Source organism: Mytilus galloprovincialis, chromosome 9 (assembly GCF_965363235.1).
Source record: "Mytilus galloprovincialis chromosome 9, xbMytGall1.hap1.1, whole genome shotgun sequence".
NCBI classification, from domain to species: domain Eukaryota; kingdom Metazoa; phylum Mollusca; class Bivalvia; order Mytilida; family Mytilidae; genus Mytilus; species Mytilus galloprovincialis.
The window spans coordinates 91,446,042-91,470,304 of NC_134846.1; the positions used below are offsets into that span (position 1 = coordinate 91,446,042).

General features: G+C 32.7%; 2 protein-coding genes across 2 annotated transcripts in view; both read left to right on the top strand.

Moving 5' to 3' along the window:
• LOC143046351 (uncharacterized) overlaps nt 1-11,952 on the top strand; it is a 30,098-nt gene extending 18,146 nt beyond the window's left edge. Inside the window, exons 12-16 of the mRNA XM_076219479.1 lie at nt 41-497; nt 1,231-1,370; nt 2,305-2,538; nt 9,578-9,766; nt 11,802-11,952. Coding sequence (XP_076075594.1) covers nt 41-497; nt 1,231-1,370; nt 2,305-2,538; nt 9,578-9,766; nt 11,802-11,819 — 1,038 coding nt within the window. The 3' untranslated portion in view covers nt 11,820-11,952. The remainder of the gene's footprint in view (nt 1-40; nt 498-1,230; nt 1,371-2,304; nt 2,539-9,577; nt 9,767-11,801) is intronic.
• LOC143046352 (glutamate receptor-like) overlaps nt 1-24,263 on the top strand; it is a 244,169-nt gene that overhangs the window by 57,706 nt on the left and 162,200 nt on the right. The gene's annotated exons all lie outside the window — the stretch shown is intronic.

Genomic DNA, 24,263 nt, shown 5'->3' on the forward strand with positions numbered 1-24,263 from the left:
ACTTTTCTATATAACTAAAGATTGTATTTTTTCTTGAAAGGTAACATTATATGACCACACACCATTTTCGTGGGATGAAGAGTCTAAGTTCATATCATCTAAGACCGTTACTGTGTTAGTGGGAGAAGGCAATACAACAAACTCGGCAATACCATCGAAAATTAAACTTCAGAATACTGGTTTAGTACCAACAGGAAAAGCTGTCAAAGTAGCCATTCCAGTTGATAAAAATGAGACCACTTCACAGGTGCTAGTGTACAAAATGTACTGGAAGACACCTACGGACAGTTTGATAATCAGTATAAATAACGCAATAAACCATCTCAGTCACACGATTTACATTCGGAAGACAGAACCTCCAACGGAAGACGAATATGACTGGAATAAAGTTATAGAATCCAGCGACTGGTTATCCACCAGCGAAATAAAATTAATACTTGACGGTGAACTATACACCACCCCAACAAATGTGTATATTGGAGTCCTTGTTCAAAAAGGTATATAAATTTAACTTTTGGGAATAGATAAAAAGAAATCCAAACACACGTGTAAGAGTTTGCATTTATTGGTAATCAATGAGGTTATTTAAGTCATTTCTTGTTTTTATCAGATTGAATTAAAAAGTTGATTCTTCATTTAATCCCAATGATAACTCACAAAAACAGAGAAAGTGCAAACGTTCACAAATCAATAACTGGAACATTTGAAACGACAAGTACAGAGGAATTATTGCAATATACAAATTAGCCTCCTAAGTCAAATATGAAACATTATGTAATGCTTTTGTAATTTACCATATGTTAAAGGTTCTGCTCATATTGTCTTGGATCCTACGTAGCCATATACTTCTACAAAATTGGTCTCCAGTGGATAGTTGTCTAATTCGCAATCATACATCTTTTCATGTTACGATAAGTTAATAATACTATATTGAAATACTCAAACAAAATGTGCACAACACCGCGCAGATCTACATGAGTACAATAAAACACACACTTGGATAAAAAATAAATATTTGTTTCAAAATTACGTTCATTATAATTTGTTTTTCTTTGTTTGGTTTATATATATAATAATAGTTATCAAAGGTACCAGGATTATAATTTAATACGCCAGACGCGCGTTTCGTCTACATAAGTACAAAGTTGAAGAGCATTGAGGACCCAAAATTCCAAATACGGCTAAGGTAATCTATTCCTGGGATAATAAAACTGGATTTTTTATTGACAGAAAAATTGTCAACCGCTACATCAACCAGGCGAAGACGATCATTGAGAACTACTATTGTTGAATATGAAATTATTAGTGCTACGGTTGGTTGTAGAGTATGGGATACTGTAAAGCAGAAATGGGACAAAACTTCATGTCAGGTAAGATTATGGTGAACCCTTGTTCTATTATGATTGATGTGTCCCATTTCAATTAGGTATTCAGTCCATTACATAGTCATTCCTTATTGGATGCACTCCAAACCAATGCCCGGATTTCTCCTGAAAGGGTCTTTAAACAAAATGTATCGAAAGATATGTTGGACTTTTCATTTAGAAAGATATATTTTATAGACAAGGAGGTTCAATTAGCGGGTGGTTTATTGTATATCATTACGAATGACATGGACGTATCGTTTATAAATATTAACAAGAAACCATCGTAATTATTTTTGTCGCAGACATCATGGCATGTTCTTTGTTTTTTATCTCATTTTCATAGATCGATATAATCGTCTGAAACTTGATGATACCAATTCTAACACTTCAACGAAGCAGATTTATAACTACTAACCATTTCATTGATTTATTTAAGTATATACATTGCTTTGATTTACTGATGAACAGTAAAGAAATTATAAATATAAAGTTTGACCTTCCAAAGACAAAGTTGATCTCGTGTTGGTTTATGCAATCGGTGTGTTATTCCTCGTGTATTTTTACAGTCACTGCTTTTAAATTAATGGTTTCTGCGTTCCAGGTGAAGATAAATCCATAAACACGCTTCGGAGGCATTGAATTTATATTCTTTTTTACAATACTTTATATTTTTAATGTAATATAAAAAAGAAACAATAGTAAACAAAACGCATAAATAAATTTCAAAATTCGGGGGAAAAATAACAGAAGAGGCAAACAAAACATAAAATTACATATAGACAAACAACAGTCTACAGCACACTAGTGACACAGGAAACTAATGAAGGAGCAATACAAACATTATAAAAACGAGTATGATGTCAGCAGCTTCGGTCAGGTTTAGACTCATAGTTTCAATTAATGATACTTTATACACTATTTTTTCCCGTTTTTTTAGCTCTCTGCTGCATCAACCATCAATGAAACTGTTTGTGAATGTACCAGTCCACCCGGAAATAGTTTTGCCACAACTTTCTATGTGCCTCCTAACACGATCGATTTTGGAAATGTTTTTGAAAAGTTTGATTTGAAAAATAATGCAGCGGTGTTTGCCACAGTTGTATCACTGGTACTGTTGTATATTTTGTTGTGTGTATGGGCATTCAGACAGGACAGAAAAGATCCCACAAGGGTAATAAGATTGACTTATCTATAAAACATTTGACAAAGTATATATTTTTTTGTCGAAATGAAGAATATATGTAATTGGCAGAATTCACAATATTAAAGTAAATGATAGCATTGGTTCTAGAAAAATGAAGGAAAGGAAAAATCAAATCCGGGTTACAAACTAAAACTGAGGGAAACTTATCAAGTATAATAGATCTACGACACAACAGAGACTTAACACCGAAATGTAACACACACAGATTCGAACTTTAATGTAACAATGGCCATTTTCCTGTCTTGGTACAGGGCATTTTATGAGAAAAAAAATGGTGAGTTGAACCTGGTTTTGTGGCATGCCAAACCTCCTGCTTTAATGACAGTGTTAATTATAGCATTAAAATGACAACATAACACGACAGGGTTACAATAAATAAACAGATAAATGGGATAAAATATAGGACAGACAAATAAACGAATAATAGCCATCAAAAGGTAATAGGTTAAAAAATACTTTATACTCCAGACGCGCGCTACGTCCACACACAACTATGCTCTGATGTCAAAAGTTTGAAAGCCATAACAACTACAAAGTTGAAGATCGCTGAGGACCAAAAGTTCAAAAAAGTTGTGAGGCCAGGGTTATCCGTCCAAAGTGACGTCACATTTAAATTTCTTAAACGTGTTCCGGAAATTAAGAAAGAATTTGGATGAAATTCAAGATTAGATTTGTATGACTTATCTAACTTATATTAATATTAATAACAATGAAATTTATAATACTAATCTATATTTAATTGTAGTAATAATTAGATAATTAATTTTATTATCTAGCTTTGTGGGTGTTTCTTCTGATCAAACTGCAAACCAAGTATATCGTGTTAATTTCGTTGATCCAAAATTAAATCTACCAAATGAACTGGATGAGTAGTTATCTCCAACACAACACACGAATACAACAGAAAAAAAAACCGATTTACAACTCATACGTTAAGACATTTGACAAAATCCGATGACAACAACAAACACAACATCAAAACCCAACCAATTAATTTGGGATGGAAATGTACCGTGCCACGTCTCTTGGTCCATTATAAAAAGAACTGCCATTATCTTGATCATTATAGACCATACTCACTTAAGTTTCCGTTTTATTTAAATTATCTTCAATACAGTAAAGAATAACGAGAACAAATGCGTAATGATTTATTATTGCATTAGAATGCAACACAAATTGTAATTCTTTACCAAACTTTTCCGCGATTTTGTCATTGAGGATGGAAAACTCAAAAGTTTGATTTTACTTAAAAGATTAAAAAAATTGGTCTCTTGAGAAAAATAAAATACGACATAAACTAACATTTATCATTGCATCTAGCATCTAACATCTACCTTTGCGTTGAAGTACTAATATACAGTAGCTATTTAAATGAAAAACGGCACCGTAATAGAAAAAAATGAAATAGGAAAACATTGTCATATATACACTGACAAACAAGTAGAAAACATCTGACGATTTTAGTGTTTACTTATAATGTATGAGAAAATAAATATAATTTAACAAAAATAACAACAGTGTAGGTCTTAATGTAAGACTTGACTAGTTACCAACCCCTTCTTAAAACCAGCGGGTGGGTCTATAATAGGACAATTTGGGGGGTGGGGCGGGGGGCTAATAGCTTAACTCAAGATTTTGATCATTATTCAACTTGATTCTATAACGGCAAACGTTTTACCGCTAGCAAACTCTTTATCTTAATAATGTATTAATCATTTATTCAGATCCACTTTTGCCTCGTCGTAAATATGTGTGATATATTTGCCACTGGAGCACGGGAGAAATCAATTTATCCATTGCATATAGTGATGCATAATCATTAGTTCTGAACTGATAATTGTCTCAAGCAGTTTTCCAGTTTTGGTATATTTGTTTTTATCTATATTATTTAATTTTTAAACGAAAATTTTTGAATTTCTTTCTGCATCTTTCTCTTTTGAATTTATTTGTTTGAATAATCAATAATAATATAGTAGTCTTCATCAGTGGTTGCATTGTATGCAGCCAAACTAGGTGGAGTTTATTCTCAATTTATTGTCTTACTGAACTGCTTTGTAAATTAGAGGTCTACAACTGCAAAAGGCGCAACAGATGTGTTGAAATTATTTGAAGATTCATGTGACCTTTGTTGTTGTTAAGAGATTTTATTCGAAGTTCAGATATCCCTTGACCCATTTATTTGGATGGTTTGTCAACGTAAAGATAGCGCGAAACCCTCACTGCACTATGCATCGGATATACGACATTTTTTTTTCTCGACTAAACGAGGCTGCAAATTTATACATCCGAGCAGCTAAACGGCCGCACCAAATTATAGCAAAGATATACTGTTGGACGGACGTGAGAAGTCCAGAGATGTGAATATTTCTATACCCAATAAATCCTTTTGTTTTGAAAAAGATTTTAAATGTATACATTAATACGACAGCAACCGAACGACACATATAATTCAAAACACTAAGAGGCAACATACATATTTTTGTTAAAGCTAGAAGCCTTTAAAGAATAAAAAGCCCAAGTCTGCAACATGAATAAACAATACGGAGTCAGTGAGTTTTTAGTCAATTGTTTAGTTACAAAATTTCACGAGCTCTTTATTAATTTCGATATGTGAAATTATAGACGGTGTAATATAAATCAGTGTAAGAAAAAGACTTTATTGTAAAGTAACGGTAAAATAAATAATGAGTATGGGTGACAGACGTCAATTGGAATATTTAATGAATATTCAGAACAAAAACATCAAATGGAAATATAATATGAAAATTAACCCTGCTTAAACTATAGACCGACACACAGAAACTGATTGTTATTGTGTAATATTTTTGTTTTAAAATCAAGAGGGATGAAACATACCAGAGGGACTATTTTAATAGTTTGTAATTCCACGGTTTGCATGTTTCACACCCGGATTTCACAATTTTGACGAACACAATAGTAAAACTAACTAAATTGTCATCTCGTTCATATACTAGTTTATTATAAATAAGAAGATGCGATATGAGATATATGAGTGCTATCGAGACAACTATCCAACAAAGTCACGGTGTATAAATACATTTGTCTGCCACTCCGTCGCACTGCCTTTGAAAAATTAGCGGGGAAGTATAACGTTATTTCCCGAAACGTCTTAATTTTTGGCGCAATTTGTGAGGCTTACGGAAGGGATTTAGTAAACAATATCATATTTCTCGATTTTTCTCAAAAACGAGCACGGTGAACAAATCTTTTTTCAAAACGTTATGACGTTCCATTTTTTCAAAGAATAACATATCTTACTTTGGCAACATCGACACCGTTAGAAATATTTTAATTAATCAAAAATGTGCATTTCAAATGTTCATTTCTTGCCGTTGTTTGGGTCCACCATAACGTTTTTGGCTTTATTTGATTAAGAATTAATGCTTTAAATGGTTAAAGTTAGATTTTTCTTACCATCTTGAATTATTTTACTTTAATTTGAGACCCATTATTTAAGTATATGTTGATTGAAAAATCATAATTAATTTTTTTAAATAAAAAACGTTTTTTTTCCAAATTGCAAAAATGTTCAATTTTCAGCACTATTTTTTGCAAAAACGAATTCGACGACTAATATTTTTTGGCAAAATTTGATTCTCTGTCAATTGAAGAACGAATATCTTCAAGGGAAAACATTTTCACCGTTACAAATAAAGTGTTGGATATGCCCTTAAAGCAATACGAATTCACACTCAGCAAAAAGGTCACATTCGGGAATAATTCACGTTCGGTAATAAAAAGATCAGACGACGTAATGACAAACCACAATCTAACATGTGGTAAAAATGTCCATAGTTAGAGTTTGGACAAAGATACATCGTATGGATCAACCAATTCAGGATGATGTCCGTAAAATTTATGGAGTGTCATTTTTAATCTGTCCTCCTTATAACTTTGTTGGAGCAGTTTCTGCGTTATGAGCACACTCCTGTGTATGAAGTCCGTATAGAATGAACATGCACAAGAATAACGTATTATTGAGATATGTAAACACCATACGAAGTGGCTACTGCTGAGAAATGGGAAATTGATTATTGGGAAGTTGAAATCGTTTATCATAGATTTTCGTGTGAAGTCGTCCATCTGTGTCAATACTGAGGAAAAGATCAAGGTATGAAGCAGTCTTTCTAGTATCAGAAGTATCTTTAATTTCAAGTTCACTGGGATATATGAGATGCAAGTATTGGCTGCAATATGGGTTATTCAGTGATAGGACATCATAAATATATCGGAAAGTGAAATTAATGAATTTCGCAAGGCGTTTGTTCTGCTTGTCTTTAAGAAGGGTTTGAATGAATTCTGCTTTATACGAGTACAAAAACAAATCGGCTAGTAAAGGGTGCACAATTAGTACTCATTGGAATACCGAAATATGAATCCTCCAAACTCAACAAATACATTGTCGATAAAAAAAAAGTCAAGCATTTTGATAATTTCATCTTCAGTATATTTTCTGGTAGATTCAGTGTGGTTCTTTACAAAATATGAACTATTCTAACCCAAAACAAGAAATTTATGTCTACGATTCCCATTTTTATTGAAATAGCTCTGTTAAATGTGATGGTGGAGTCGATCTTTCAACTGAGCATGGGGAATAGTAGTGTAAAGGGTAGAAAAATCAAAAGTCTTCATGTTGCTGCAAAATTGCAAAGATTGTGATCGAAGATTAAGCAGTAGATCTTTCGAATTTTTGAGAATCCACATCTAGTTAACACCACTGGTAGGATACTTCCTATCACAATATTTTTTAAGCCTATCTTTAACTGTAGAAAGAATAGGAGTCAGTATTTAAGAAAGGTGTTTAGTCGAACATTTTGACGATCCAGCTATGTATCGTTCTTCATATGGAGTTTTGTGTAGTTTTGGTATCCAGTATAATGATGGTAAATTTTCTTCGTTTTCTTTGTTTTTGATTTCAAAAGAAAGAAGGACAGATTTGTGATTTTGTAAAATCTCGTCCTTGGTAAATGATGTTAAGGAATATGTATGATTACAAGTTGTTCTATTTCTTCCAAGCTCTGTTGTGAAACTTTGCAAATAATGGTTTTTACATATGAAGACAATATTATTAGAGGCTTTATCTGCTGGAACAACGACATATTTGTCATGAAATAGGAGAGACGTCGTCATAAGTCAACAACTTATGAAAATTACATCTAAATGTACCACATAGAGCTGACTAATATATACACCTGGAAAAAAGTATTGCAACACCAAATTGAAATTGAATTCAAAAAAACCACTCATTATTTTTTTGTGATATAATTTGGTAAAATAGAACTAGTTAAACATTATTTAAGTATCACCTGAGTTTAATCAATAAATATCGACTCGATAATTTTTTATCTGCACATGCAGCTACTGTACCCATAAACAGCAAAAAAGATGTTTTGATCCTCATTGTTTTCAGCACTTTAAATAACCAAGTTTTTAAAATTATGTGATTGACACCCTATAATGGGTCCTTGACAACTCTTAACTGCAGCAAGATGGCAGATTATCAGCATAAGAGAAGCAGGGATGTCGCTGTAACAACTGCACGCATTGTTGGTCATCACCATTCCACTAAAGTCGTTTTGAGAATAAAAATCAGGCAATAAACGTTGTAAAAGACCTTCCGAGATAATGAAGACTACCTATACCATTTGCTAGAGAAAATCAAGCATAATGAAGGTTGGTCAGAAGGAAACCCATTGCATACAAGACAATCCTAAAATGAGAGTGGTGGCCATACAAGAGCCTTTGAACAAGAACTGTTCGAGATCAACTCATCACTACTGGTTACCGTGCGATAATACCATTTCGGAGACCTTTGCTAACGAGCAGACTTACAGTTTTCCGTATCCAATGTAGTGCAGAGCTCGCCAAAGTTGGAAATTAGCATCGTGGAGGAAGTTCCAATGTTCAAATGGAATTTGGTTCATCTTCCTTGGCCCGATCGTAGCCCGGCTTTGAACCATATTGAGCTTATTTGGGACACTATTGGGCGGAAAGTGAGCGAAAGGACACCTTAGTTCAAACACAACATGAAATAAACAATTCCCTTCATCAGAAATGGTTGCTGCTACCTTAGCAACAAATTAGTCGATTTATGGCAGGAATCAGAAGACGTTAAGATGCGGTTATCCGTTTGAATGGAGTCTGCGCACAAAGTACTAATTCTTTGGCGTATAACGATCAACCATGATGTGAACAGTCATCTGAATATTAATTTTGAAATGTCTGACATTGTAAAGTTCGACTACAGTGAAAGTTGTAAAATGCGTTTTTTTGTACAAAAAACACTTCATTTTGTTATTAAAATTGTGGTTATATAAATCATTTTTTTTTTAACATTTTTTGTTCGTTTCAATGCCAATGTTATCGTGAACTATATTTCAATAATATTATACACATATTTTATTATATTCCATCCAAAAAAAGAGGCTGATTTTTCAAATTTTAAAAAATCAAGGTGTTGCAATACTTTTTTCCATGTGTATATATATACATATGGTCACTATGGTATTCTTACAACCGACAGCAAACCGCAGTGGGTCGTTCGTTTGGCTATGCGTGATGAACTCAGCCACGTCCTATCTAAATATTGACATTTAATCCTATGCCTCGTGTCGGGAAAGTACCACACTTTCTGCAGGTTGATTGTAAGAACCATTGAAACAATTCTTTAAAGGGTCTAATGGTGACCTGTTGTACGGCCAAATTTCTGTCCATATCCAATATATCATAATTTTCCGTCGACAGTCCGAATTCCCTGACCTTCATCCCGGACGACCTTAATTATAGGACCTATCTTTTGCCTTTTTTATTTGTTTTTGTTCTGAACATGCATATAACATTTTCCACTGGAAATGCAACCAAAAATCAATTAATCAAACTGTATTACGGTCTATTTATTGAAAAAAAAACAAACGGGTAGCTTCTTTACCAAAATGGGAAAAAATCAAATTAACCTTTCTTGTAAGTTGTAATTTAAATCTTGCAGTGGGCATTATCATACCTAAGTGACAACGGTCCTTACGATGATTACTTGTACATTCTGACGGTGTTCACAGGACTACACAGAAATGCTGGAACAAAATCCAGAATAGGTTTTATGATAATTGATGGCAAACCAAAGAAAAGCCATTTTTATGAACCAGATGTACGACTACTAGATGACGAAACACATCGAGTGAGTATTAACTGCTTATTGTTTTAATCAATCTGTTCTTATGATTCATATGATGCATATGTAGGAATAAAATTGAACCTTTTAAAAGAAGTCTTTTACTTCTCTTTTTAAAATATAATGTTATAAAAACATAATGTGGAATGATTGCTTATGTAACCACAAAAAACAAACAGAGGTTAACAATACAGTTCATTTACGATTTTTAAAAGCTTACTACTAAACATAGCGCTACAGATGCCAAAAAGAGCATGTATATTTCCTGAGCCTTTGGTTTGAAGTCGACAGCACGGATTCACAGTTAACACTATTGATTGAAATTATGATAAAAAAGTGCATCATAAACGGTAAAACGAAAATTAATAAAAAATTTTAAAGTTACATTCATATGCATGTACATCGTAAGACGGATTCAATAACTATGCTCAGATTTATGACAAATAATTTTCTAATTGGTAAAATTCAACACCTTACTTACTTCAATGATAGGACGCGCCAGTTAATGACATCGTTAGAAATTGTATTGTTAGAAATGAAACCCATAAATGATAAGTTTAAGGTCTTGATATAGTGTTCTATATAGTGTTTTTAGTTACTAAATGTCAGTTTTGAATTCAAAAATATTTTTGTTTGCTATGACTTAAATTAAGTTATTAGTATATTTTAATGAAAAAACAACCGAAAAACTATAAGATAAAACATCTAGAGGGCAGCATTCAGTTATTAACAATGGATATTTATATGTTGCTATATATTAACCGTCCATAGTCATTGAAGAATGTTTACAAACCTTAATATAAGCAATGCAAAGGTCTGCCATGAACACCGCAATTTTTTCAAACAATAGAAAACATGACATGTGACACAAAATAATGATTGACGAGGCTACGGACAGACAAATTAATATTTGAAGGGGTTAACAAAGTGATTTTGTTTATATTATAGGGTTTTGATGTTGGTAGCATCCGGAAATTTGTCATGAGCGTTGCTAAACCAATAAATGACCCAACAGTATTAAAAATTTGGCATGATAATAGTGGACAAGGACACGCAGCATCATGGTATCTTAATAAAATCATACTGGAGGATGTACAAACTGGTGGAAGGTAAAGCTTTCAATGTCACCTACCGAATTAGGTTATTATCGGGTTTGTAATAACATGAACAACACGACGGGTGCATCTGGTGGACCACGATCTGCTTACCCTGCCGGATCATCTGAGATCTACCCCATTATTTGTTGGGGCTTGTGTTGTTTAGTCTTTAGTTATTTATGTTGAGTCTTCTGTACTATTATTTGTCTGTTTGTCTTTTAATTGTTTAGCCATGACGTTGTCAGTTTAATTCCGATCTATGAGTTTGACTGTCCCTCTGAAATCTTTCGCCCCTCTTTTACAAACTTAATTATTTATCTCCTTAAATGAGTAATTAGCTGCATATTCTGGTTTGTTCTGTTCTGTATTGATATGCTAATGAAGTAATGAAAAGAGACAATTTGTGGCCCATAAAAGTTGCAAAATGGTAAAATTATTTAACCTATAAGATATTATTTGTTCATATTGTTGAATGATCATGGTTGCAATAAGATGAAAAATTAAGCCCATACTATAGTTTGAAAGGAATAACACTTTGATGTCATTACCATGTTACATTGACATATATTGGCTCAAATAGTCATTTGACAAATAGCTTATAGACAAAATGAAAGCTAAGGTATCACTCAAAAAGATATTCTAAGCAAATTAAGATATTTGTGAAATACATCACGTAGTCTTGTTTTGTTATAAATTCTTTAATAACATAAGTAAATATCGATGACAAAATTGAGCTGAAAGTTTTGCAGGAAATGCTTGGTTTTAAGCTGAAATACAAATATTTCAGACCAACATATTAATAAACAAAAATACTTATATTTTACATGCTAATGTCTTGTAATCATCTGTATGCCGTTATTTGGTAGATCATAAAAGCTTTATTATTTCAAATTAAAGGTGCCGATAATAGCTTTATCGTCTTTTTTCTTTCTTTTAATTGACAGGTATCTGTTTATATGTGATCAATGGCTTTCTTTGGACCACGATGATGGCTGCATTGATTGTGCCATTCCTGTTTCAGATAAGTTGGATAAACACAAATTCTCATTTTTATTTTACGAACAAACTAGACAAAACACAACAGACAATCACTTATGGGTATCGGTTGCCATTCGACCTGAAGACAGCAACTTTACAAGGTTAGAAAGATTGGCTTGTTGTTTGACATTGCTGTTTCTTACTATGATCTCAAATGCAATGTTTTATGGACAAAACACAGGAAGTCGCTTTATAATTGGACCCGTCAAATTATCACTTTCTGGGATATATATTTCAATTGTCAGTGCAATTATTGCTGCACCTCCAATATTGTTAGTATCTTATATGTTTAGAAGTTCCAAACCTCGTTCAAGAAATGAGAAGAAAACCTTTACAAATACTGAAGACAATCCTGAAATGACACTAAAATCCGATGCGGAAGACATTAACGCAGATGCTACAGACGATTCAGAATTTTCACTTCCGTTTTGGTGTAGATATGCTGCATGGGGAATAGTAACATTAGCCGTCTTTACATCAGGATTTTTTCTAATTCTGTATAGCATGGAATGGGGAAAGACAAAGTCAGAGGAATGGCTGCTATGTTTCTTTATGTCATTCATCGAATCAATACTCTTAGTTGATCCCCTTAAGGTAAGAAAATCTAGGTTTCATTATACATGTTAAATAGTCAGCAATATTTTGTACTTCCTTGGTAAGGAGTTATAAAAACACTGTCCTATAAATGAAAATGCCTGCTCCAATGCAAGTAAGGAATATGACAGTTGTTATTCATTCGTTTGGTGTGCTTGGTCTTTGGATTTTGCCAGTTGCTTATGGACTATACAATTTTCCTTGGACCTCTCTATTTGTTATTCTATTTTATACGTCGGAAGTAACACTTCATGTCAGTTAAAACAAATAGGTTACGAATGCAATATATATCTGGCTGGACTTATACCCTTTAAAGCCAATTATATCATTGACGAAATTACAACTGTACGTAAGAGCTATTTGAAATAAATACATTTTTAACCTTGTCCGTCATTCCGCAACAAACCATTATAGGGACTTTTTTTCTAAAAGCCTTAAGATATTTGGGTTATTTTTGGAATGTCAGTTGACCGTGATGAGTTACAAATCAAGTTTGAGTTTCGTTTTGTTCCGCTTATTTTTGTCGAATTTACAGGCTTTTGACTTCGACAAATTGTTGAAAATGACAGTTATACAGACTTTTTTTTAACGCCTTCAGATATTGGGCTGTTTTTTTGGTTTGTGAGTTACACATCATAAGTAACAGATTAAGCTAATGTATCGTTCCGCTCCAATAATTTGTGCTACAATTACGGGCTTTGGACCTTGATAAATTGTTGAAAATCACAGTTATACCAAAATTGTTGTAAACGCCTGAAGATATTGGGCTGATTTTTGGTATGTGAGACTACCATGTTTGTATCTACACGTGTTTTTTCAACTTTTTGAGACGGGGCCATTAATGTCGTTCTGACACATCTACGTTTTTTTTTTATATATTCTTTAAAATAAAAGGTATACATGTACCTTCATATTGAAACATCAGGATGTTTTTCTTTGTTTAGATTATATTGATGTCAGTCATATTTTCTTGGATTGTAAAGAGTTATAAGAAGAAAACTATGAAATACGACCAAGAGAAACTTCTTCTAGAGACCAAAAGACGTGCAGCAAGTCCATTGTCATATCTTTTAGGTAATCTTTGTTTATATTGAACTATGAATATTGAATAAATATATATTGATCAAGCTTATGGTTCCCGATATCATCCATTTTCGTTTGAAATACTGAGGTAATACTCTAGAGCGTATCATCAATTAACAGAAACATGTAATTAATATAAAAACAACATAAATCAATTCATAGACTAACTTTTAACACAGTTGTTTTCTTTACTCTTTAGTAGAAATAATGTTTACAGAAATAGATAAAGAAAATATTATCAAGCATGCAACATGAGCAAGACAAAATCTGTACAGAAGTCTGAAATTAACCCTAGTAATGAAATTTGAGGTGTATACCGAGTAAACTATGCAACAACACATGAGCTGCGTCTAAAAGATATCGACCTTATGCAAGTGTATGTAAATATGAACATGTAATAAACTCTGATTGATTTCGGAACATTCATATTCGAAATACAATGAAATTAATGATGAAGTTTGTTCCGTTTTGTTGCATTCGATGAAAAATTCAACCTGCTAACAGTCCCGTACTTTTCATTGAAACTTGTCTCAAACCCGAAATAGGTTAAAAAGATGTATAGATGTTGATGTGCATAAGGTCGATTTCTATCCGACGCAGCCCACATGATGATAAAACATCTTGATACATGAACGAAATAGTATCTTTGATGTGGTGTTTCCAAAGTGTATCAAACATCTATGACCAACGTTTTGTTCCATTACTTTTAACTACTCGCCTGTATGCCTTCCCAGATCTTAATCTTTAACCAGAGCTGTTTATTTCATGCAGTTTTAAGACTTTTAGAATATTTACCGGATTTATTATAACATATTCAACACGACGGGTGCCACATGTGGATCAGGAACTGCTTACCCTTCCGGAGCACCTGAGTTCATGCCAAGTTGTTGGTGGGGCTCGTCTTGCTTATTCTTTAGTTTTCTATGTTGTGTCATGTGTACTATTGTTTGTTTGTTTTTTTTTTTTTTTTTTAGCCATGGCGTTTTCAGTTTATTTTCGATTTATGAGTTTGACTGCCCCTCTGGTATCTTTCGCCCCTCTTTTAATAGTATTTTGGAATCGATAAGCATTTGGTGTACTAAAAAGAATTTATTTCTGTAAAATGATACATCCTTGTAATGGCCGAATAAAAAAAGGTTATACATATATATATAAGTTATCCTAATGTGGTTTTAAAACAGTAAAATAACAAAGGTACCGAGCTTTAAGTGAAGTTCAAATCAATAGGTCCCTTTTCAAATTGCAAAATAAAAAAGTTAAAACACATCGAACGAATTGAAAACAAGCGTATTCCTGACTTGGTACAAGCATATCCCCATGTATAAAATGGTGGAATAAAGCTGGATTTATAGCTAGCTAAACCACTCATTTGTATGACAGGCGCATAAATTCTCCCCGTATTGACAACATAGATCATTAGGAAAAATAATATTTATAAGAAAAGCTTTGAAAAGTAGAGGAATTTGTTATAAGTACCCGAATTACATAAAGTCTACCTGAGAACAGTGTTTGGGTTTTAGTTTGACTACGTTTAATTCTGGAAAATCTTATATTTTAATATTACTTGTAATGTAAAATTAGTAACACAAATACTTAACTAACAGGTATATAACAGAAAGTGGAAAGTCAATAAAACCTTATAATATCAAATGTCAGAATTATATATTACATTTCATAATTTTGATTTGTTATGTCTTTTAAGGTGTGTTTAAAGCCACACAAGCTCCATTTAAATCCGAAACAGTTGCTAGATTAAAAGAAAAAAGACAGCAGCGCCTTAAAATGCAAGAGATATTCACAGAGCTAGTTTTATATATTATATTCCTTGCTGTTTTGTATTGTGTCAGTTTTAGTAACAGGGACTCGAGATGGTATAATGTAAAAAATCAGCTAGAACAGCAGCTTGTTACATCGAATAGCATCTCAGTTGGAGGTTCAACGTTGAAATATGATCAGGTTAGTTGTCTTTCCTGTTTCAAGTACTGTGGATATAACAAAAGAAGATGTGGTATGATTGCCAATGAGACAACTGTCAAAAAAAGACCAAAATGACACAGAAATTTACTATAGGTCACCGTACGGCCTTCAACAATGAGTAAAGCCCATACTGTGAATTTATAAACTTTCTTGCGCATCAATGTTCGTGCCTTGAGGGAAACTGGCTCTTTCGTTGATATTTGATTTCGTGTTTTTGGCAATATCGGTAAACACAGACTATGTTTTGTGCAATTCGTTGTACATTTCAATTCGTGGTTCTCCTGTCCCACGAAACCAACGACAATTGGTATTAAACGAACAATAATGAATCCACAGTACCTTTTAATCTGGAATATAAAAAATGGGGAAACATATTAAGAGGAGAATGCAACCAGGTACATCTTCAAGTACAGTGTAATGTATGTGCATGACATGGATAAATCTTGGACGAAGCGCAAATAATTCCATATAAACACCCATACACCTAGTGAGATATCCTATGATGAGGCATGGGTTTGCAGCAAAGAGGTTTTTACACTTCTATAATGTAATGAGTCAAGGTTGTGACAAGAGACAAGTTTGCGTAACGCTACCTCATCACAAAAGGTTATGTCGCGGCGAACGTAACGAATAAGGTGGTGTTGAGATCTATTTCTTACTAGTGACATCTGTATACAAAACTATCCCAAAATACAAAGTACATAAACACAACAGTTGTAAATTAGTGTCACAAAATCGTAAGATTATATGAGATTTATCGACAGCATAAATCTCATTTATGATACTACAATCAGCGTATGTAAAGGTTCGCATTATGCGCGGAGAAACATTTTTGTATAGCTATTATTTTTGTTTTCAACTATAAACATAGTTGCCAAAGGTATGTTTAGGTTTGGCTCACCTTTTTTTAATGTTATAAATTGATAATGTTTTGAACGAAATAACCGACCGTACAACTTTTAGTGCAACTGAAAAATCTCATAAAGTGAAAATCTGCATCTGACGTACCATATTAATATCTTTTTATAGATACTGATCTGAATATCCACTTTACAATCTTATAATATTACCTTCGTTATACGCCAGCCTTAACCTTGGCGTATTTTATAATACCTTTGTCCAACTGTGGTCAAACATTAATACCTTATTGTCGAAATTTTACCCATTTCCTACTTGATCCTGCCAGAATTGGTATCTTTCGTCCCTCTTTTATAGGACTTTATTCATTGAAAAATATTGGACAAACTAATTTCAGAATTAAAAAAAATTTGAGTGTTTAACTTTGCTGTTTGCCTATCATTACGTTTAATTTTACGATTATTAAATTGGTATACAAGTATAAGCCTGGTACCTTTGATAACTATTTACACCACTGGGTCGATGCCACTGCTGGTGGACGTTTCGTACCCGAGGGTATCACCAGCCCAGAAGTAAGCCCTTCGGTGTTGTCATGAATATCAATTATATGGTAGTTTTTATAAATTTCCTGTTTATAAAACTATAAATTTTTCCAAAATCTAAGGATTTTCTTATCCCAGGCATAGATAACCCTAGCCGTATTTGGCACAACTTTTTTGGAATTTTTGATTCTCAATAACTTTTTACATCTTTGGATGTATAACTATTTTCATCTGAACGTCATTGATTAGTCTTATGTAGACGAAACGTGCGTCTGACGTATTAAATTATAAGGCTGGTATATTTGATAACTATTTGTCATTTGTTTTGAGTTACAAAGCAAATATATATGTCATTTATCTGTAGCTCGTATAATCTGTAATAATTCAATATGTATACGTAAGCCACAATATAGAAAATTCACTTGATAACTTCTGTTATATATCATAAACTATAACAATATTTTACAGGTTACAAGTTCAGCTAGCTTATATACATGGATCGACGAGACTCTTATTCCGTTTCTGTTTCCACGTTACCATTCCAATGGAGATCAACTGAAAGCCAATAAAAGATTATATGTACAAGACCAAGTTAACTTTCGTGTTGGTCCAATGAGACTAAGACAACTAAGAGCAGTTCAAGGTAAACAATACAAGCATCTTTATTTGTATTACTACTGTGATGAATTTAATTACCAGTTCTCACTGATGAAATTCAAGATTGCAGCTTACATCTTAATTGTGTCTGTTCCTGAATGTTTTGGCAAATTTCACTCAAATAATATTGGTAATCCCATTAATAAACTTAATATGACCTAATTCTCTTCAACTTCGTCCCTTATTTGGCCTTTTTAACATTGCTTTGATTCGAGTTTTACTGATGAGTCTTTTGTAGACGAAACGCGCGTCTGGCGTTAATATAAAATGTCAATCCTAGTATCTATGATGAGTTTATTTACAACCACTCGGTCGATGTCACTGCTGATGGAGTTTTAATTCCCCTAGGGTATCACCAACCCAGTAGTCAGTACTTCTGTGTTGACTTGAGTTATCATTGATAAATTCATAATTATAAATTAACTGTTAACAAAACTTTGAATTTTTGAAATACTAAGGCTTTTCTACCTAAGGAATAAATTACTTAAGCTTTATTTGCGCAAAACTGTTAGGAATGTTTGGTCCTCAATACTCTTCAACTTCGTACTTTACTGGCCTTTTCAACATTTTTTTATTCGAGCGTCACTGATAAGTCTTTTGTAGACAAAACGCGCGTCTGGCGTTAATATAAATTTTCAATCCTATTGCTATGATGAGTTTATTTGGTTGCATCTTAAGCCTTTTTTATATTTACCTCTATCAGGAATGCTCTAACCTAGACATTAAACGTATACTTAAGTGTATGATTCTACGATACATGAACATGAGTGTTGACAGGCTTAACATAATTCAGAATATTATTCCCGAGTGAATATAAGATAACAACTAAAAACGCAACTTGATTACGAAATGCAAAACTTATTGTAATTAGTAAGCCATCAAATAGTTTAAACTGAGATGTTGCAATGCATTTGGTAGGTGTCATGTTCACCTGAATTATTTATTGAAAGTCATTTGATATAAAAGTTGTTATTGACTTTTTCAGAGCCATGTAGGACACAGTTATGGGATAACTTTACCTGTTATGATAAATATTCTATTTCCGGAGAGGAGAATGGGAACTATTGTGTAGCCTGGGAGTCTCGACACTGCGTCAGAGGTCAAGCTGTTTATAATATGACATATGCTGCCTGGAATTTTGTGTCGTCTGCTGATATTTGGGGACTTCCGGTCACAGGATTACATTCTACCTATGGCGGGGGTGGATACATAGCAGAATTCATTGTCAACTACAACATCTCACGTCTAGTTCTCAATGATTTGTATAAATACACGTGGATAGATCGTAAAACGAGAGCCATATTTACAGAATTCACCTTGTACAACGTAGATGATAATGTTTTTGTTTTCATTTCGTTTTTGACCGAATTTCCGGAAACAGGTGGGGTCATTGCAAGTACATTAATCAAACCGTTTCGACCTTACCAACATGTCGGAAGTCTTGGTTTGTTTATCTTTATTTGTGAAATTATTGTACTGATTGGAATAATTGTATTTTCTGTTCATAAATATATTTGGTTTCGGAGATACGGTAAGAAGATGTGGAAAGAACTATGGCATGTTCTTGACATATTAATCATAATGTTATTCTTTGTTGCTACCATTATGTATATTGGAAGATGGATAATGATTAATATGGCAATGAAAGAATGGGAAAATCATAAGAATAAATTCGTCAACTTTAGTCATATTGCGTCATGGGACGAACTGTTTAACATTTTCTTGGCATTTATTATATTTCTTACAACATTCCGAATCATGCGAGTTCTCAGCTACAGTAAAAGAATAAACCAATTTGGCAAGGTACTTGCTCACGTGAGCCGTGATCTTTGTGGATGTTTTGTAATGTTTGTTATGGTATACGTAGCGTTTGTAACTTTTGGACATTTAATATTTGGCAGGCATCTAGAAACATACAAAAACTTATTTGTGTCATCAACGACATTGGTTAACGCTATTATTGGTAAAAACAGCATCAAAGATCTGTTTTCTGTGGAGCCGGTTCTGGGAAGAGCCTATTACTTCTTCTTTGTTTTGTTTTTGTTGTGGATTTTAATGACGATGATGAATGCAACATTAAACGTAGGTATTACAATAGTTAGGAAAAAGCCGGTGCGGTCCACATACGGCATCATTAACATTGTAGCAAGCTTCTGGAGAGAGGCTGTTGGTCATTTTATTGCATCAAATAATACCACAACAAAAGACAGGTTGAAGTTATCACGTAATTATATATCAAAAAAGAAATTTAGAAAGACAATAGTAGTAACACGTCAGGATGAGACACAACAGGTCGATATGGTGAAACCTACAGAAGACCTACCGAAAAAGAAAAAACGAGCAAGACGTATTTATCAGTAAGATGAACCATGCTTTGTTTGAGAAATGTTTCATAATTATTAAGTGTGTCATTGTTCTTTTTTTTTTATCATTAAATTACATATTATTAAAAAGTATTTTTTCTCGGTTAAATCTAGATCATTTCCCTCGTGTGACTTGATACATATAATACATTACGGATGTTTAAGTCCAGAAAAATATTACCTTATTTTATATTTAGGGTCTATAATGGTCTTCAACTTCATACTTTAATTTTCTGCATTTTAACGCTTTTGATACTAGCCTCACTTATGTTTTTTTTTTGTAGACGAAACGCGTGTATGGCTTATAGAAGTGTAACCCTGGTTTCTTTAATGAGTTAATACATAATGCTAAATGCTTCGATCGATATCAAATTACCATTTTTAGGCAAGTGTACCGATATTCAATTCATTAAGAAGATACAAGCCTTGTTGGCTTAAAATGTTCTAAGCGAATTGCAAGAATTCCCAAAGGATTGAAACCTAGTGCGAGTGCAGTGCTTGACGATTTTCTTGTAGAATTGGCATCAATATAGGATAAATAATTAGGTTGTGTTGGGTTAAAGGACATATTTTACTAGAAGCTCTAAAAGGTCTATGTTGCTCTCTTGATAAGGGACTTTCCGTTTTGAATTTCCGTATTTTTGGTATTTCATGACAAAAATTTCTGTTTTGTGGATCTAGTATTGCTGAGCATTTAGTCTGCTTGATTTTTTTTATCTTCTTTAGTTTTTGCTCAAAACAGAAAGAAACAGACTAAATGCTCATCCTGTTTATTGACAGCCACTTGGCAACCACTCATATAAAGAGTGACAGCCTACAACCTGTATCAATGAAATGTAACTTGTTAATATATCTTACCTTAAAGATTTGTTTTGTGATGTAAAGCGTCTATCTATCTATTATAATTATCATGAAAATTAAAAATGATAAAAAAAAATCAACATTAAAGAATAATAATTCCAAGGATATGTCGGATGATTTATTTCCAATACATTGTCGTAATTGTAGATCTTGTCTTACTGATTATGTTTGCTTATTTAACTTTCAATCTGTCTATTATAATGTTTAAGATTTAATTCAAAAACGCTAAAAATTGGTAAAAATCAACATCTAAGTGAAATAACTTTAACAAGGAGTTGGCTGACAATTTCTACGGTATGAACCTATTTGTAGATATAAAAATAGATGTGGTGTAATTGCAAATGAGACAACTCTTCACAAGAGACCAAATGACACAGAAATTGACTACTATTTGGCCAGGTGATCTAAAAATGGTTTCAACTGCAAGCTGCAACTGCAAGCATTTGTAGATCTATATTTTAGGTCGTATTTTGTGTTTTTCTTTTTTGTGGTTCGTGTCGAATTGATAGTCAAGTCCGTTCCGAGTGATTTTACATTTTGTTTTTATGTTGTCTTGGTTTACTACTGTCACTGCATGTACTGATATATGAATACTTACAGTTGAATATAAAAAAGAAGATGTAGTATGATTGCCAATGAGACAACTGTCCACAAGAGATCACAATGACACAGAAATTACCAACTATATGTCACCGTACGGCTTTCAACAATGAGCAAAGCCCATACCGCATAGTCAGCTATAAAAGGCTCTGAATGACAATGTAGAACAATTCAAAGGAGAAAACTAACGGTCTTATTTATATAAAAAATGGACGGAAAACAAATGTGTAAAACATAAACAAACGATAATTACTGAAAAACAGGCTCCTTACTTGAAAACCTTTATCGGTAAACCTTTTGAAAACAAGCCAGGACATGTTCTGTAATCCACTGTTGGTCGTTGGTTGATGTCTATCATACTTTTGTCTCGTTTATCCTTGAACCAAAACCCGTCTGATGGTCTTCTTTTTCTAATTATTTCACAATGTTGATTATAGCTCTTCATCTTTTATATAAGCTTTGGATCTCAAATATTTTGGCCACGAGCATCACTGAAGAGACATGTTTTGTCGAAATGCGCATCTGGTGCAACAAAATTAGTACCGTTGATTTTATTACTGGAGTTTTTTTTTAATCATTGTTGAAAGTTGTATGATGAGATGTCATTGAACGTATCTGTTTTTACGGAAATGTTGTTTGTTCACCATGCCCGGAAACTAAAAGAGTAGAGTTTTTCTAAAACGTCATCAACTTAACCTTTTGATCCGAAACGTGTTCCACCTACCTCGATGGCGAGGATACCTCGATAACAAATGGTAAAAATAAAAAGTTCATTAAACCAAAATATGAAAAAAGCAGCTGAGTTATTGAGACAAAATTAACAAGTATTCATCGATCGGGTACGAGTTGATAAAACAGTGGGTATTTACTCGTTGCTGGAAAACTAGAAGATATGATATTTTGTGGGCTGTGGTCAAAGTACCTTAGGAAAGTAGCATATTCATATTTTGCTTGCATCGACATAATTTGAAAATAGAATTTTGATATTTTTGAATAAACTAAGGTACAGGCAACATTGTTAAATAAGCTTTTTGTGCCAGCTCTGATTAATATAGTTACCTTTATATAAAAAAAGAATATATGGTATGATTAAAAATGAGACAACTCTCCACAAGAGACCAAAATGCCATTGCAATAAACAACTATAGGTCACCGTACGGCCTTCAACAATGAGCAAATCCCATACCGCATAGTCAGCTTAAATGCCTCGAAATGACAATATTAAACAGTTCAAACGAGGAAGAAACATCAAATTTTAACAGGATCCCACCCCCTTACCTGTACAACATAGGAACGAACTATACAAATCCGTTGGAAAAAGGCTGAACTCATCAGATGAATAAAAATATAAATCTGTGTAACAGATTGTCATTGCTACGTCATCAATATTGATTTCCCCTACCTCATTTGAATTTTAAAAGTTTAAGAAAAAATGATTTCTTGTCCAAAAGTACCGTGTGGTTTTTTTTCTGTTTTTAAAACATGTATAATGTTTGTAATAACACGGTTGTCGAAATATACATTCAAAAATTAGTTTTATTGCATTTATTTTAAACGTGTTGGAAAACATGCTTATATATAGAATAAGCTGACAATAATTCCAGTGGAACAGGGGTGGGGATTTACAAAGTACTGTAAAAAAAAAAGAGTAAGAGTACATGCAGTTATTTCTGTAATGCTATGGTATTTTACATGCATTGGTTACACGAGTAGCACACTGCGGGTCCTTTCGATTTTATTAACTCGGGTTATTTGGAAAAAATTGTTTACGTTACTACGCCCGCGCGCAAGACAGTTAAATTGAACAATAACTTACAAGTCGAGCAAACTCTTCAAACCCTTCAAAAAATTAAAGAAATGTTTTAAACAATTATTTAAAATAATAAAAATTTTATAAGTGTTATTTTCTTATTGACCTATAAGAATAATTTGAACTATAAGATTAATGATATGATTGGTTTGTGTTGATAAATAAAATGTTCATTTTCATAGTTCTTTTCAAAAGTAAATATTGAAATTATCTCTTAACAAAGAAAGCGACAAAATAATAGTTCACGATATTTCCAGCGCCGGAAAAATGAACATTGCTATAGCATATGACTTTTTGCTGGATTTAATTAACTTTTACCACAAATTACTTAAAACCTTTTCTGAATGTTTCTACAGGTATAAAAACTATGTTTTGAAGTTTGGTTGTACCTGTAGAAAACTTATTTCGAGCGGGTCGCATTACATTTGCGCGCAGTGTTTTTATAACATTTGTATGTATTTATTTTACAGGAAAGCTCGGATAAAACAAATGTAAAATACATAACAAAAAATATTGAATATAAAAAATTACTAAATTTTTGATAATTTATTGATTTTTTAATTTATTTTTATTTTATTTTAAATAATTGATATATAATTGTACTTATTCATAAAAGATAAAAAAAAAAAAAAAAAAAAAAAGTTAAAGTGATCATGATAAATCCCGTTAAAGATTAAGGCATACATGTTTTTTTATTGCTTATATTTCACAGTGAATAGTGTTTAAACGAAATTAAAAGTACCGTTTTTTAATCAGTAAATAATTTTTAAGTTTCTGTGAAATGTTGCGACAAGTCACACACATGGATTTTTTTCTGTAACCGTGTAAAAATCATGTATAGTATATGATGGAATAATTTCCATATTGACAGAATATAAACATGATAATAAATCGGACTTATCCTGCTTGATATCTCACTTCCACCTTCTCGTTAGTGAGAACAGATCTTAGACTAACGGAAAGGTTACTTGTAAATTGTTGAATAAATTGATAGATAAATAAGTGTTATAACCTGTTTTTACC